Raw genomic sequence first — 17,654 nt, forward strand, 5'->3', positions numbered from 1 at the left:
GGGGGCGTGGCTTTTTGCCACGCCCCCGGACCCTCCCTATGGGAGGCGTAAATCCCCCGACAAAGGTAAGGGGGGGTTTTAGACAGGGCCGGGCAGGTGGGTTAGGTAGAGGAAGGGAGGAGAAGGTGAGGGGAGGGTGTTAGAGGGAACGGGGGTAGGCTGCGCGGCTCGGCGCGCGCCGGCTATACAGAATTGATAGCCTTGCACGCGCCGATCCAGGATTTTAGCAGATACGCGCGGCTACGCGCGTATCTACTAAAATCCCGCGTACTTTTGCTTGCGCCTGATGCGCCAGCAAAAGTACGCCTATTCGCGCGGTCTGAAAATCTACCCCTAAGTGAACTTAATAGCAGGTAATGGACTTCTCCTCCAAGAACTTATCCAATCCTTTTTTAAACACAGCTATACTAACTGCACTAACCACATCCTCTGGCAACAAATTCCAGAGTTTAATTGTGCGTTGAGTAAAAAAGAACTTTCTCTGATTAGTTTTAAATGTGCCCCATGTTAACTTCATGGAGTGCCCCCTAGTCTTTCTACTATCCGAAAGAGTAAATAATCGATTCACATCTACGCGTTCTAGACCTCTCAAGATTTTAAACACCTCTATCATATCCCCCTTCAGCCGTCTCTTCTCCAAGCTGAAAAGTCCTAACCTCTTTAGTCTTTCCTCATAGGGGAGCTGTTCCATTCCCCTTATCATTTTGGTAGCCCTTCTCTGTACCTTCTCCATCGCAATTATATCTTTTTTGAGATGCGGCAACCAGAATTGTACACAGTATTCAAGGTGCAGTCTCACCATGGAGCGATACAGAGGCATTATGACATTTTCCGTTTTATTCACCATTCCCTTTCTAATAATTCCCAACATTCTGTTTGCTTTTTTGACTGCCGCAGCACACTGAACCGACGATTTCAATGTGTTATCCACTATGACACCTAGATCTCTTTCTTGGGTTGTAGTACCTTATATGGAACCCAACATTGTGTAATTATAGCATGGGTTATTTTTCCCTATATGCATCGCCTTGTACTTATCCAAATTAAATTTCATCTTCCATTTGGATGCCCAATTTTCCAGTCTCACAAGGTCTTCCTGCAATTTATCACAATCTGCTTGTGATTTAACTACTCTGAACAATTTTGTGTCATCTGCAAATTTGATTATCTCACTCGTCGTATTTCTTTCCAGATCATTTATAAATATATTGAAAAGTAAGGGTCCCAATACAGATCCCTGAGGCACTCCACTGTCCATTCCCTTCCACTGAGAAAATTGTCTATTTAATCCTACTCTCTGTTTCTTGTCTGTTTCCTGTGCAAAAAGGATCTTTTACATAGATTCCATGGTTCAAAATCTGAAATAAGCATAGGAGTACTAGTTTAAAAACAGATCACACACAGGCTTACCACAGCAAATTGAGGGCATAAAAAAATAACATACCTTGTAGGACTCATTACATATGTGTACAATGACTGCTAAAGGTGGAATGCTAAACTAACAGGAACTTAAAACATACAAAAGCATGCCAAAGGGTTGCTGACCAATTTTAAACAATGTCCGTGCCTCCTGCAAGTTTTTAACTTTGTGAATTGCTCCTTTTAGCTTTTTTCCACATTTTTTCATTTTATCAGTCTCCTTTTTATAATTAAATACTACTGCAGTAGTTTTCCCAAGTATTTGCCCTACTGTGATTATGTCAAATTTAATTACATTATGATCACTAATGCCAAGCAGATCCACCATCTAGTGCAAGCAGATCTCTTGCATTAGATCCTATATTCCATTAAGAATTAGATCTAATGTGGTCCCTCCTCCGGTTAGTTCCATTACCAAATCCTGCATGAAGAAGTCATTGATGGCATCTAGAAATTTTATGTCTTTGCATATCTTGATTTGACATTTACCCAATCAATACTCTGGTAATTGAAGTCTCCCATTATTATTGTATTGTAGTCTAATCTCTGTTAGCATTTTACAGTTCATTTCCTCATCCTAGCCAGACAGGCAGCATATCCCCACTACTATACTCTTCCCTGTTATCCTTGGAATTTCTATCCATAAGGATTCTAGAGTGCGGTTTGTTTCCTACAAAACTTTTATTCTGCCTGTCTCCATGTCATCCTTAACATATAGTGCCACCCCTCCAACCATTTTCACTGCTCTGTCATGTCGCTATAATTTCTACCTTGCTATCACAGTGTCCCACTGGTTATCCTTCTTCCACCAAGTCTCTGAGATGGCTATTATATCTGTTGCGGCCCCCTACCTGAACCCCGACGATGGGCCGCCGCGGCAGCGTCGGGGGAAGCTGCTAGTTCTGATGCCCATCGTTTCCCGCGCCGGCGCGGGTCTCCGGGGTGGCCGCCAGGTTGAGAGCCTTCCCTGCTCCTCCCTTGCAGTGTCGGGCAGCTTTCCTCTGCGGTCCGAAATCCAAGATGGCCGCCGCCATCTTAGGCGTGAGGCCGCGCCTCCTTACTAGATTTAAAGGGACCTCGTCCCTTTAATTGCTTACAGCTGTTTCCAATGCACCAGACCAAGGGAAGTATAAAAGGAGACTTCCTCTGCTCATTCCTTGACTTGGCAACTTCCGTGGTTGGTCAGGTCTGCTTGCTTCGGAGAGTCTTCTTGTGCTTTGGATCCTTGCTTCCTGGTTCCTGTCTCGTCTCATTGATTACTTGGTTCCTGACTTTGGATTGGCAAGCGGCGATCCCTTGGTGCGTGACCTCGGACTGGTAAGCGACAACCCTCTGGCACTTGACCTTGGACTTCTTCTGGATCATCGTATCCAAGGGCCCACCTAAGTCCCAGCAGCCCGTGTCCCTACAGGCTCCTCCCGGGGGGACCGTGGGCTTCCAGGGGTGAAGCTCCAGTTGGCCCTTGCACCAACCTCACAACTCCTTGACCTCTCAAAGGTCCACCTAAGTCCCAGTGGCACGGGTCCCTACGGGCTCCTCCCGGGGGACCATGGGCTTCCAGTGGCGAAGACACAGTTGGCTTCTTCGACATCACGACTCTTCCTCTGCCTCCACGGTCACCTCAGTCTTCAGTGCCGAGGGTCAGCAGGTCACATCCTCTGTTCCGCCTCGCCACTCGACAGGAGAGCATAACAGATTGCCAAGTCCATGAACCCAGCGGAGGCATCTGCCCGCCAGGCCATTCCGGGAATGGCCCAGCGTTTGATGGACCAGCAAAAGACCCTGGATGCCCTTGTCTCTGCAGTGGAGGGCCTGAACCAATGCTTCTAGGTGTTAGGGCCCATGAACCCCACTCTGCCATCCCCACCTGGGGCTTCTGGGGGCCGCTCTACTCATCAGGGCCCCGTGCAGGCCGTCATGGGTGATCTTGGGCAGGTAATCCCCACGCAGCTCCCGGCGCCCTCTCAATACGCCGGAGACACGAGATTGTGTCGGGGATACCTTAACCAGTGCCAGGTCCGTTTCTCCGTGTTGCACGCTCAATTCCCTACCGACCTGGTCAAAACCAGCTACATCATGTCCCTGCTCGACGGGAATCCCTTTATCTGGGCCTCTCACCTATGGGAGAGGAGAGACCCTGTGTTTGGAAACCTGGACTAGTTTCTGTCCGCTTTTCGACAGATATTTGATAAGCCTGTCCATAAACCTACTGCTGTTTCGGAACTACTCCGGTTGCGACAGGGTACTCGGACAGTGGCCGAGTACGCGACAGAATTCCGTACCCTGGCCGCAGAGCTAAACTGGAGGGAGGATTGCCTCTACGGAATCTTCTTGGAGAGACTAGCCCCGCGCCTTCAGGATGAACTAGCAGCGAGGGAACTCCCGGACGATCTTAATGGCATGATAGATTTGGCCAATCGAGTGGATCGTCGCATGCGGTTTCGTCTTCCAGAAGGGAAGGCAGGAAGGAGGCTCTCACCTTCTCCCAAGGGTGAATCGGGAGCCCCCCGAACACCGACCGAAGAGCCCATGCAATTGGGCCGTGGGAGAATTTCCACACAAGAGCACCGGCGGCGAATTAAGGAAAGACTGTTTCTACTTCGGCGCAGCGGGCCATCAAATACCACATGCCCGGCGAATGTGGTATTTGATGGCCTAGGACCTGAAGGAGGTCTCTTCCTGGGCCTAACCTCACCTGCACCTCCACTAACCCTACCAGTGGCGTTAACGTCCGCGGACGGTGAGTTCCACATGTTAGCTCTGGTAGACTCCGGTGCCGGCGGCAACTTTATTATGAAGAGTCTGGTGGAGCACTTAAAGATTCCACAGGTCCGTGTTCCAGCTCCATTGGTCATCTCATCGATCCAAGGCAGGCTCCTCCTGGGACGAGTGACACATATCGCGGAACCCGTCCAGTTGAGGGTTGGGCTCCTTCATCGTGAGCAGCTGCCCTTCCATATCTTGGAGCATTCCATACACCCTGTCATCTTGGGTCTTCCCTGGCTTCAGGAACACAGTCCCCAGTTCGACTGGAAAACCTTGCAATTATCCCACTGGGGGCCGAATTGTCACGACAATTGCCTCCAATTGGTGACTTCAGTCTCATGCTCCACTGCCCTCACCAGTCTTCAGGGCCTGCCGGCCTCCTATGCCACATACGCGGATGTCTTTTCTAAGCAAAAGGCCGAGATACTTCCGCCTCACCGGCCATTCGACTGTGCCATCAACCTCCTCCCTGGCACTGAACCTCCTCGGGGGCACACCTATGCCCTTTCGCCGGCGGAGACGCAATCCATGACTCAGTACATCAAAGAAAATCTGGAGAAGGGCTTCATTTGCAAGTCAACGTCCCCAGCGGGGGCTGGGTTCTTCTTCGTTGGGAAGAAGGACGGAACCCTTCGCCCTTGCCCCTCATCTCCAAGCTCTTTGATCATCTGCAAGTTGCGAGGGTCTTCACCAAGTTGGATCTCTGAGGGGCCTATAATCTGATTCGCATCAAGGAGGGAGACGAATGGAAAACGGCCTTCAACACCCGAGATGGCCACTATGAGTACCTAGTGATGCTGTTCGGGCTCTGTAATGCTCCAGCTGTGTTTCAGAACACCATGAATGAGATACTCCGCGATCTCTTGTATCGGTGTGTGGTCGTGAACCTTGACGACATTTTGATTTTCTCGGATTCCCTGACCACTCACCGTCAGCACGTCGCCCAGGTACTACTACGTTTAAGAGAAAACAGACTTTATGCGAAACAAGAAAAGTGCCTTTTTGAGCGGGAGTCCCTTCCCTTTTTGGGGTATATTGTCTCCAGTGAGGGATTCCGTATGGACCCCCAGAAACTAAAAGCCATCCGGGAATGGCCGCAACCGTCCGGACTGAAGGCACTCCAACGGTTTTTGGGTTTCGCCAACTATTATCGGTCCTTTATTCCCTATTATGCGTCCATTGTTGCCCCGATGACAGTCTTGACCCGGAAAGGCGCGGACCCCAAGAACTGGCCTCCAGGAGTGGAGGTCGCCTTCCTCCGACTCAAAAAGGCGTTCCTGCAACAGCCGTGCCTTCACCATCCGGATCCGCAACGGCTGTTTGTCATTGAAGTGGATGCATCCTCAGAAGGCGTGGGGGCCGTTCTGAGCCAGGCTTTGAAACACCACAAGCTACATCCGTGTGCCTTCCTCTCTCGCCAGTTCTCCCCGGCAGAGTGGAACTACGCCATTGGCGATAAAGAGCTAGCCATTAAGGTGGCCTTAGAAGAATGGCGTCCCTGGTTGGAGGGGGCACAACATCAGTTTACGGTCTACATGGACCATAAAAATCTTGAGTACCTGCATCGGGCACAGCGACTCAATCCTCGACAGGCACGTTGGGCGTTATTCTTCACCCTTTTCAACTTCGTCCTACTCTATAGAATCTCAAGGCCAACGCCTTGTCTCGTGTCTTCAAGACTGCAGAGACTTCTGATGATCCCCAGTTTATCATCGAGCCAACATGGGTCCTGCTGTCCGCCACCACGATCATCCCTCCCGGGAAGCTCCAGTTGGCCCTTGCACCGACCTCATGACTCCTTGACCTCTCAAAGGTCCACCTAAGTCCCAGCGGCCCGGGTCCCTACGGGCTCCTCCCGGGGGGACCGTGGGCTGCCAGTGGCGAAGACGCAGTTGGCTTCTTCGACATCACGACTCTTCCTCTGCCTCCACGGTCACCTCAGTCTTCAGTGCCGAGGGTCAGCAGGTCACATCCTCTGTTCCACCTCGCCACCCGACGGGAGAGCCTAAGGATCCACCTCCTAAGGTATACCATCCTCCCGTTGGCCCAAGGGTTCACAAGCCTGAGCATAACTCTTTACCCACAGTCTAACTCCCCAGTCTTATTTTTCAGACTTTTGGCATTCACTTAGACATTTTAAAACAGGTTTATTCGTATTTCTATTTTATCCTCTTATGAAATGATACAGGCAGTTTGGAGTCATTTTTATCTGCATGCCCTGAATTCAAATATACTTGGGCTTTTTCAGCTTTTACAACCATCTATCTATTGGAACATTTCTAACTTACTTTGTTTGCCAGTATCCTTTGAAGATACCTCCCTCCAAACCATGCTGAGTGACTATTGGCTTTCCCCATGTTCTATTTTAAAAGCTGCTCTATCTCCTTTTTTAAATATGTTGTATCAGTGGATCCGTTGGTCAAGGAAGGAATGACTACCATCAGCAGGTGGACCCAAGCAGGAGCAGAGACCTGTCAGGACCTTCACCTATACCAGCCTTCGTTCCCCTTGGGTTGAACCTTTGGATGCTAGGGCCAGCGGGTCTTAGGTGGGGTCTCTGCTGGAGGCAGGAGTCCGTAGCAAGCAGTGTCAGAAGCAGGCGGCAATCAGTGGTGTCTGGGATCTGTGCAATGGTCAGGGACAGGTAGGTGTCAAGCATAGTGGAGGCCCAAAGTCAAGATTAAAAACGGATATCCATCCAAGGGAAGACAGGAGGGATGAATAGGCATGGCAGGCGAGGAGAGGAACAAGCTGGCACATGAAATGAGACAACTTGTTCAAATGAAGGCAAGCAGGACTGGAATTGGAGATTAGACGCTGGGAAACAACATGCACTACAAGTGTAGCTGGACCTGTTGTTGAGGCAAGTTGTGTCTGGAGCACTGCTCTGTCTATAGGGCCTGGAAGCTGACATCATCATTAGTGGCTGCGGGGGTTTTCCCATGGTCCCTTTAAATATAGGCAAGAGGAAGGTGAGTGAGCACATCTAAGGAGGACACGATGCAGAGAAGTCATCGCCAGCGTCCTGTCGCATAGGGATCGTTGGAAGTGATCCGGGGCTGGGATTGTTGGTGGCATCCTGCTGCGTGTTGGGGTCACTTGGTAAGTGCGGCACTCCGTGAGGGTAGCCCGCAGACCGCTGAATAAAACAAATATAACAAAAAGCTAGTTTGTTCCCCAGTTCCTAATAATCTAAAAACCCTCTTCCCTGCAATGGTCATCCCTATATTGAGACTCTGCTCAGCCTGTGTCTGGGGGCCTGTGCATGGAATCGGGAGCATTTCTGAGAATGCAACCCTGGAGGTTCTGGATTTCAATTTCTTTTCTAAGAGCATACATTTAGCCTCCAGAATCTCCCTCCCATACCTTCCTGCAGATTTCCCACCCCTAAATTAAATCATTTGAAGAAAGAAACAGGGTGACTGCCTTCAATCTCAGCTATCTCTACTCCTGCTCCAGCCCCCTCCCTTTGTGAACAGCCTGCAGACAAGGGGCGAGGGTGGAATGAGGTTAAAACTGGAGCACTTGAGGCAACTCTACTCCCTAATCCAGCCCTGTCCCCACCCTGACTTTCTCTTATCCAGAAGGGAAGAGGAGGAGAGGGCTGATGTTGGAGTAAACATAATGACTGATCCCTCAAAGATCTCTTAAATCAAACCAAAGATGATTTTATTACAATTTCTGGATGGAACTATGTCCTTTTGGAAGAATTTAATTTTTATACAAAGGTTCTTGCACTTGCATATGTAGTCAATCATACTCCATTTACAAAGACCTGGATGTATTTTTGTGAAGTCTGCAACTGATGATGTCTCACAGCTGGCAGAGAGGGCATTAATTTCAATTCATAGAGGCCTTGATGCTAAATCAACCCTTTTTTCTGTCTGCCACCATGTGCCCAATATATGTGCACATATCTTTGGTGTAATTACCAGAATGACAAATTACAGATGTTGAGGGCATTTTTAGCAGACATAAATAAGCTCATATACTCAGAGAGATAACAAGGACTTTCTCAATTTTTCAATGAAAATTTGTTGATTTATACAATGCAACTAGCAGAGTCTGTAGTGTACAAATCAACTCCTCTTGTTAGCATTTTCATCGCTTATAAGGTCTAAAATTCTTTAATGATGTCAATTTTACAATGAATACTTCTGAATGGGTCTGTAACAACACACCCCTTAACCCCAAGCCACCTCCCGAAAACTCACCCTGACTCAAAGTGCCCCCTTACAACGGTCCATATATTGAGTGTCAAACTGAGCCTTATAAACAGGTTCCCTCTTTCTCTATCTCTCCTTCCTAAGCGCACATAAGATATGTACATGAAGAGAATTTTATAACCTATGCCCATAATTTATAAAATAGGGTGTTTATGGGCGCACGCACGGCCCTTTTAAAATCTACCTGTTTGTGTTCCTGGGCAATCACTTTTAATATCAGGCCTGTAAATGCATCTATGTTGCAAGCTCAACCAGCCAGCACCACTGTTTCAGCATCAAGGGACCAGGAAAGCTTCCTAAGGGCTGTGACTCTGACTCCCACTCCACCCTTGCAGGCAGGCAGAGCCAGTGAAGGGTTCCTCTGCTGCAGGGCAAGGAAGAGAAGTACTGCTAACTAGCCAGTGAAGGATGGCACCACATTAGCATGTTGTTGTGTAGTGTAGTGTTGAGTAGTGTACCAGATTATTACTAAAGCAATTTAAAACATTACACTTAAAACTAGTTTTGTTACACTTTAATCAGTTACTCTACAATTCTTGTGAACCTCTGCAAGAAGCCACTTGTATTTGTATTTATTTCTATTTCTATTTCGCCTAAACCAAAGTTCCTAGGCCGCGTTCAAGTTAACATACACAATTTAAAACAGAAAAAAATGTACAAACACAGAAAAAAAGGCATAATAGAACCTCCTTAATGAGCTAACGCTATCTTCATATATCAGGACCAACTCCGAAGACGTTCCACAGCTCACTGAATCAGATTGGTCCACACCAGTTATAATGTCGCAAACTGCATGAATCACTCAGACCCTAATCCAGGCACGGTTCTTTCTGACATTTCTCCAAGCCTGGCTGCCATCAGCAGTTTAGAGAACTGAAAGACAAAAGCTTAACTAACTTAAATAAATAAAAAGATTTAGTAACACTTAATTGCTACCGATTGCGAATTATCTCTTGCTATAAGTATAAATTGTATAATATCCTTTCGCAGATCAATTTCTATTGAATTTTTACCAACTGGTGCATTAGCAACCTGGATTCTTTGCAGGTGGCGATACCTGATGCGGAACACATGCTGTGCATGCAGTTCACAGTCTGTGGCCACACTGCAATCCCATGCTCACAAAACAAACATCGTATACCCTTAACTTCGACAATCTAAGGAAATAGCACAAAAATATTAGCTACTGAAAGCACTAAGTCCTTTGCTTGAGCACACTGTACTAAATCTGGCACATACAAGTGAAAATTTGCAGCACTTGCACAGTGCATAAAGTCGGCCTGTGAGGCGTTCCTTAGCAACTATAAAGCTCGCATGCAATGCTGCAGCCATGCTATCTTTTTTCAAACTGAGGACATAGGTCATGAAATTGACCTTACAGCCTAAGGACAAGAATGTGGACGACAAGGGTTTTTAAACCACAGGACGTTCATGGCGATTAGTGCAGCAGATGCAGAGTTCCACACAGAACTAATGGAGCCTACTTTCCAGGTGCATGTAGGTGCATCCAAGCATGTATCTAGATAAAAAAAAAAATACCCCTGCCATAATCCTTTTAGACCCCTGACATGTCCTGAAAATTTGGTGTGTGCAGGACTCTAAACACAGGGGAAGTAATTTTCAAAAGTCCATTTAGGCGAGTAAAACCTTTTGAAAATTCGGCCCTATGGAGTGAATTTTCAAAGGAGTTAACATGTAAAAGTAGCAATTTTCAAAAGCCCGTGTATGTGCATAAATCCTTTTGAAAATTACCTCCAAAAGGTTATTAAAGACACACACATCTCGGAAGCTACCTTCCCGTAGGAAAGTAGGCTGAAAAAAAGAAAAACACCCAGGCACCAATTCCCAAACCAGCGTTCGTGACACAAACTTAAAACGAGACTGTACCATTTACATCAAAAATCTACTTTCATTGTGTATGGCACATTTGCTGAACTGAATTACAAAAGTAGAAGTAGTACAGGAGGAAAAGATGCAAGAGATAGAGTCGGGACACTCACTCACAATATTCTGGGGCTGTTGCAATAACATGTAGGTTAAAACTGTGCACGCTGAAATTCAGAGCACAGGTTAAACATTTTTTTAACTCCCAATGCAGGAAACATGATTTGTGCACATAAAATATGATTTATGTGCACAAAAAATGCTTTCAGTGCAGAAAGCATTTTTTGTGCGCATAAAGCATATTTGCGCACAGAAAAATAGCAAACAATGCCCTCTGCCACATCCCAGATTGTCATTTATTTCCAATTCTCCACAATTATGAGTAGAATTTCCAATTGTAAATAAATGCAAGTCCATCAGTAGTCCAGTTCCTGCTTTTCTTCCTGTAACTGTTAACATTAAATATATTCTAAATAGCTCACATTCAGCAAAATATTAGCAAAGTTGACAAGTGAAAGTATGAAATCTGTACTTTCATTTTCTCCACAATAATTTGAAGTCACTCATGTACTGGTTTCATTCCGTCAAAAAAACAAAACAAAAAGCACTTTGAATTTAATAGCTCAAAAACACACAACACCTATGCAGAGTGGTTTGCATAACCTCACATTTCCAGAACCCAGATTGCATAACAGGGAAAGAGGAAAGAAACAGAAAACATTATTATCCAATTATGGCTGGTAAACAGCTGTTCTGTAAGGTAACATAACTGAAGCAAGGGCAAGCCCAGAGCCACAGGCAACAAGGGACCCTAAATCAAATGCCAGGACTTCTCGTCACCATTGGGTCACAGCAGGCCCTCTCAGAGATCTAAAGAGGCCCTCGCCACAATAAAATTAAGGATAACACAAAATATTTGTGTCTAAATTCGAGGCCTCCATTGAGCTAGAGGTCTAGGCAGATGGCCCCCCTGGCCTTGGATCACATTAGCCATATAATGTTAACTCTGCCTCCCCCTTCATGTTAATGAATAAAACAAATTTCTTTTCTAAATTAATGGGGTTTTTTGCCTTTTACTAGCTTGTAGCTTTACGAGACACAATAACTGAAAACACATCCAGGAAAACACACGTAGTTTATTAATGGGATGACAAACGTTATGGCAAAAGGGACTAAAGTGGTGCCAATTCTACCAGCACTCGAACATGAATCTCAAAAATTACTTTCCCCTCCCCCCCCCAAAAAAAAATTAGAAAAAGAAATGTCAATAACTTTAGCATCCACGAACCAGCTAATGTCAGTTACTTGGCATTTCATGACACCAGAGATCAGAAGGTTCCATGACCCTGACCAATTTCCCATCATGTCAAAACCTCCAATAAACAACAAAAACACTTATAATTTTAAGTGAGAACATTTAAAGGTGCAAAAATCAGAATCAGCACAGTGGTGCCCTGCTGTGGGTACGAAGTGATGCAGCATATGCAACTGTGGTGCGTTCCTGTGAAAATGCAGCTATTCCTGTCTGGTACATCCAAGAGTGCTGCTAAACCCTTTCAACTGCTTTACACAGACTTTAAAGTCGACACCTCTGCAAGACTCAACGGGCTATAAGACCCCCATGCAGGCCCCTTGATACAAATACTACAAAAATCTGTGCACAGACTATCATAGGCAACAGAACAATGTAGGCCATTAGGGCAATGGCCCAACCAACTATTGCTCCTACATAGCATCGATAACTACAGAGCCTTACAAAACAAAAATATGTTCTACTCACCCTGCTAAAACCTGTTTGTATATAATTTACTAGCAACTGTACCTGTTCTACGCCCGGGTGGTGTGCCGTTTTATTGGCACATATGCTCTTGTATAAGCATCCCCCGCACTCCTCCTCTTACCAACCAAGCTGTCTCTCGCACTCCCCCACACCCCCTCTCCTCTCTCTCACACACATTCTCTCTCACCGGCATCCCCCTCCCCTCATATAGGCTCCCTCTCTCTGAAACCCACAGTCAAGCATCCCCCCACCCACCCTCTCTTACCTTCCATGAGTTCTCTCACACCCTCCCCACCCCCCTCACCAACCATGCTGTCCCCCCCCCCCCCCTCACACACATATTCTCTCTCACCGGCACTCCCCCCCCATGCTCTCTCTCACACCCTCCTGCTCTCTCTCACCCCCCCTCCCCGACACACATTCTCTCTCACCGGCATGCCGCGAGACCCGCACCCTTCGTGGCGAAGATAAAGGCCCGGCACACCATTCGCAGCAAAGATGAAGGTTCGGCGTGCCGTTCGCGGCACACGAGGGCCTTCCATTTTCGCCTTGAGCAGAAAATAGCAGGGGAGACCCCGGCATGCCGCGAATGAAGCGCATCCCGCGGCACACACTCCGTTCGCGGTGAAGATGAAGGCCCGGGCGCGCTGATCGTGGCACACGGGGGTCTTCCTTTTTTGCCACAAATGGCACGCCGGGCCTTCATCCTCGCCGCGAACGGCGTGCTGGGCTTTCATCCTCGCCGCGAATGGAGCGTGTGCCGTGGGACGTGCTCCGTTCGCGGCATGCCAGGGTCTCCTCTGCTATATTTCTGCCTGTCCCGCGATGGCCGCTGTCCTTCATACCTCTGACGTGTTTGAGCCTCCAAGGCAGCCAGGGAGCTGCCTGCACCATCTATCGGCGGGCTGGGGAACATGCGTGAGCACTGATGGATACACTACCAAGCCCGATATATTATAGCACCATCTATTGGCGGGCTGCGGAACATGTGCAAGCACTGACGGACACACTCCAAGCCCGATATATTGTGGATTCTTATGATTCAGAGCAGAAAAGAAATAGTTTTTCAGCTAGCTAAACGGGTTTTCATCATGGTAGGTGTCCAGAATTATTTGTCAATATTTATTAATTTATTTTATTTATATTTGTAGCATTTTGTATGGTTATGTAATCTGCATATCACAAATCTCAGCCTCCAATTAATTAAAGAAAACTGCGGTATGGATATTTTAAAAGGTCCTGAAGCAGATGTTTTGTTTAACTTACCCGCATGTTCCTGGCAGCACTGCACAATTTTCTGGTGAATATAATAAATTAATAAATTGAAAGGGCAATCTTTAGTAGCAATGAAAATTACAGTGACTACTCAGAGCAAAGGTGGGGAGGGAAAAAAGTGAGGGATTTTTTTCTTCTTTTATTTTTAATTTTCTGGAAGTTTGCCAAATAATCACTTTCAGGTGTGCCATAAATGCACTCAAGTGAGTGAAGAGGGGGAAAAAATCCGGCGAACATTAGGCAGTGAACCTGGATTTAAAAAAAAACAGCACCAAATCTACCCTGGCACTTGTCATAATACAGGGTGGCCCATGGAAAAGTAGCCCGCCTCCAATACCAGTGCATTGGAGGCGGGCTGTACTTCCATGCCCGTTCCTACAGTATTTAAAAAAAAAAAATAGATTCTGGCCTTTTATTATAGAGCTGGAGTTTTGGAGTGTTGCATCCTATCTATATTTCCTCCCGCCCCCCCCCCAAAAAAGCCATGCATTAAATTATATAGATGAGCCCCTCCACGGCTTCCCACCCACAGCAACGAGGGGGCATCAATCAGCCATCGCCCCAGCAACACGGGTTTGCTTCAATTCAATTCTATACATTATAGAGGCCCAGAGGCGACTGCAGGGAGGGTTTGTCGCTCCTTCGTGTTTCTCTACAGCCAAAAAAAGAAAAAAGCAGAAGTGTCCCTGATCCTCTGTAGGCAAGTTAACATCGCATACACAGCAGCGCCTGCTGGTTGCCATGGAGACCCCGGCGAGTCCCTATACACCCAAGCTAAAATTTCCCAAAAGTAAGACGTTCCGGGCTTCAAGTTTCCAGGCTTGTTGGATTATTGCAGCGCCATCGGATCGCTTTGCCTATTTCACGTACACATTGTTTCCAAATAAACACTGAAAAAAAAGCCCATTATGTTCTGAAAAGCCCGATTCTTATTCGGTCCTGGGGACAACTTTAAAGACAACTTAGCACACATTAAAGGACCAATGTAAACAGAGAATATAAATCACGACGCGCCTACGCTAGGATATTCATATTACTGCAAGCCGGGGAAAGGGGGAGATTGTCTTCTAAGTTTCTAAGAAGTCCGGTAAAGGCTAAATAATTTAAAATAGAAGAATTTAGTGCAAGGCTGTGTCCTTATCTGAGAACCGAGCTCAGATCACGCTGCAGTTCCTCGTGAAATAAAAGTTCATCACGAATAACTGTTGCGGAAATGCCTTATATCACCGTACCAGAACTAAATTTCACACAACTTACTGGTTTCATGAAATTTTAAGCGAAAAAAAACGGAGGGACCTGAAAATCCCGCGAGTACAAGCAATGACGATTCTTCGGTGTTTTGCGGCTTTTTGAAATGGTTAACATGAGTAATGCATAGCACACACACAAAGTTGTACGTGGACCAAGAAATTATTTTTTCCAATTTACCAAACAAAATCAATGTTCTTCTCACAAGTCACAATGAAAATATTAGACTGTACGTGCCAACAATGAGTATGACATGATCCTTTCCCCATCCCCAAATAAATACAGTAAAGCGGCTAGGTAGCTTTTCCCTTAATTTCATAATCAGCATTTCAGTGCAGAAGAAAATGCCAAACGCTCTTCTAATGAATTACTGGCAGTCCTTCAAGCCATAACGATCAATTTTTTTTATCCTGCTCTCATCAATCAGTAAACGATCATAGGTTTTATCCTGGCTTCCTTTTCTTCAAGCGAACCTTCTCTGTTTCCTTGGACCTGACAAAAGACTAGGACAGGGATAAAGCAGCAGCTTCCATAAAAAAAAAAGGGATGTCTCTGGGTTACTCAGAATATCCAACCTAGGCAGCCGCACCTTTGTTTTGCAAACCGATCTGCAGCTATACTTCTCACCTATGCCACTAATCCTTCCCCCACTGTACATACAGACTGTGTGTTCATTAGGATTGTTTGCTCTGCAACTGGGATTCAAAGTCCTGCCAGCACCTCACATCGGTGTATCCATGCACCAGCCATGATGCCCCAATGTGCTTAAAAAGGGGAAGGGGGGAGCTGCGTGATGGAAAAGGCTGCAGACGTCAATGGCTGCAGGAACTCCTAAATAGAAACTTTCCCCTTCACGTCTGCGAGCAAGACAGAGATCCCATTGGCTCTCGCCTGGGCTTCATTCACAATACAATCTACTTCAACCCCTCACAGCAGAGATTGACTTACCACTGCTCAAAAGTCTGCCTGGTGCTGAAGCTTTTAACAGTTTGTTTTAACTGCAGATGAGCAGGGTTTCTTAAATTGCAAACAGGATTTTTCTCTTAAAATTCAATGCAAAATTAATGCATTTCAAAATTGTAATTAGGTTGATATAAACTGTTGACATAAACCTACCGAAACATAGTGCTTTCGAAATTTTAAAAAAGCCTAATTTCAACGAACAAGATCTGCAAAAAACTCAGCTAACAACTTGCATGAGAACGATACTTTCCCATGGAAACAGATATCTATGCTCCAGTTACACCTTTCATTTCAAGCTAAAGGTGTTCTTTTTAAGTTTTGCTTTATTGTTTCATTTGAAAATAAAAAAACCTGTCCTTTCAAGGTGCCTTTGAAAAACCAAATACGCTCCTCACCATCCCAGTATCTGTCCTGACTATGCAAAAGCAAAAGAGCTCAGTAATCCTAGCACAAGAATGCAAATAATGTCACTGCACAGCTGAACTCCAAGCCCTGCCTTACAGGAACTCTCTGCAAAAAGGCTGATACTAAACAGGAAATGCAACTGAGCTGGGGAAAGCCTCAAACTTGGAAATGCAATTGCATATTAAAAATTGCATCCGTGCACTTTCAAATGCATGCATAAGTTTTTGCATTTTTTGCACCCAACACCACTGAGATCTTACCTCCTCTTGCCTGAGACATTTTTCCCCTTTGCTTTGATGGGGGAGGGGAAGCACAAAAGACTTTGCCTTGCCTCTCTTCTGGAGCTAGTTTTGCAACAAAGATGCAAAGTGCAGGCACGCAATCTTCATGCACGTGGAGTTTTTCTTGGCTCCCGTGATAGAGCTCCTTACAGAGAAGAAACGTGGAGATGCACACCTTGCAAAACAGACCAGAAAGTGCAAATTTCTAATTGCAATGCTGAGAAGGCTCTGCAGCACCTACATGATGGGCCAGAGCTGGCAGCTCAAAGCTCTAAACTTGGATCTGAGTAGCTCAATGCGCAGACGTCCTTCCTGTGGGCGCGCAAGGGATCATGGGCAATGTAGTTCGCCAGAGATGCTGACGCGCTACTTCCTCAAGTAAACCTGGTTTGCAGCCAGAATGTCCCCTGAATTCCTCCTCTCAGCAATTTGTGGGCCTATCTCCTACTCTGTAACATAAACATCTTTTGGCAGGCCTCATGCAAACAACTGCCTGATTGGTTGGCTGCTGGCGGGCCCTGATTGTGGTTTTTCGCAATTGCATCAAAAGGTACTGCACAGGTTTCCTGTCCTGTCAGCAGAGAACGGGAGCTAATGTTAAGCGGCTGTTGATTGGCTGAGCTCCACTTCCTGTCCTTCTTTTCTATTGGTCGGGAAGAGTGCTTGCTTGAGAATAGGATGTATTGTGCAGGTTCCGCAGCGTGGACAGCTCACATGTGCAACATTGGGGTCCCAGCATACTGGAAACGTTACCCTAAATTTATCTACTTGATAATCTCGTTATTTTCAGTAGGGAAACAATGGGACTTTTTTTTAAACGGAGCCAAAATGACGCAGAATTTTAATGAATAATACCACCCCCTTTAAAAATTAACTGAAAAATGAACAGTAATAGTTTGAGAGTTCTAGGGGTTGAGATCTATTTATCAATTGTATAGCGCTGTACAAATACGCGTTTACAATCTAATCAAGACAAACATAGGTCAACATAGACTTTGCAATTTCATCTATTAAGAAAAATAGTTCCCTGTACGTACCTGGATCAGTCCAGACAGTGGGTTATGTCCCCAATCCAGCAGATGGAGTCAGCACAAGCTTTGAGGGGGCGTATCCATATATACTACTACCCCCTCTGCAGGAGTTCAGTATCTTCTGACTCCAGCAGATGCGAGTAGGGGAATCAGGCTTCCCCTCCTTTTCCTTCACTTTCTTGCTTGATTATGGCTTGTTGTTGTCTTTTTCTGTGGATCAAGTTTGTATCAAGTTTGTATTAAGTTTAAAAAAAAAAAAAAAAAAAGGCAGAGTTCTTTCAACTTCTGGGGAGTGGCTTATCTTCCTTGTCTCTTCTCTGCGGCCTTGCTGTTTATTTCTCGTTGCAGCCAGGGGTAAGTTTGTTTTTCCTTTGTA

At 46.0% G+C, this 17,654-nt stretch overlaps 1 protein-coding gene across 1 annotated transcript in view; it reads right to left on the minus strand.

Moving 5' to 3' along the window:
* Window positions 1-16,522, minus strand: part of MAP2K6 (mitogen-activated protein kinase kinase 6) — a 139,270-nt gene extending 122,748 nt beyond the window's left edge. The window contains exon 1 of the mRNA XM_029599286.1: window positions 16,227-16,522. Coding sequence (XP_029455146.1) covers window positions 16,227-16,245 — 19 coding nt within the window. The 5' untranslated portion in view covers window positions 16,246-16,522. The remainder of the gene's footprint in view (window positions 1-16,226) is intronic.
* Window positions 16,523-17,654: the final 1,132 nt, after the last annotated feature.

The sequence above is a fragment of the Rhinatrema bivittatum genome, chromosome 4, assembly GCF_901001135.1.
Source record: "Rhinatrema bivittatum chromosome 4, aRhiBiv1.1, whole genome shotgun sequence".
NCBI classification, from domain to species: domain Eukaryota; kingdom Metazoa; phylum Chordata; class Amphibia; order Gymnophiona; family Rhinatrematidae; genus Rhinatrema; species Rhinatrema bivittatum.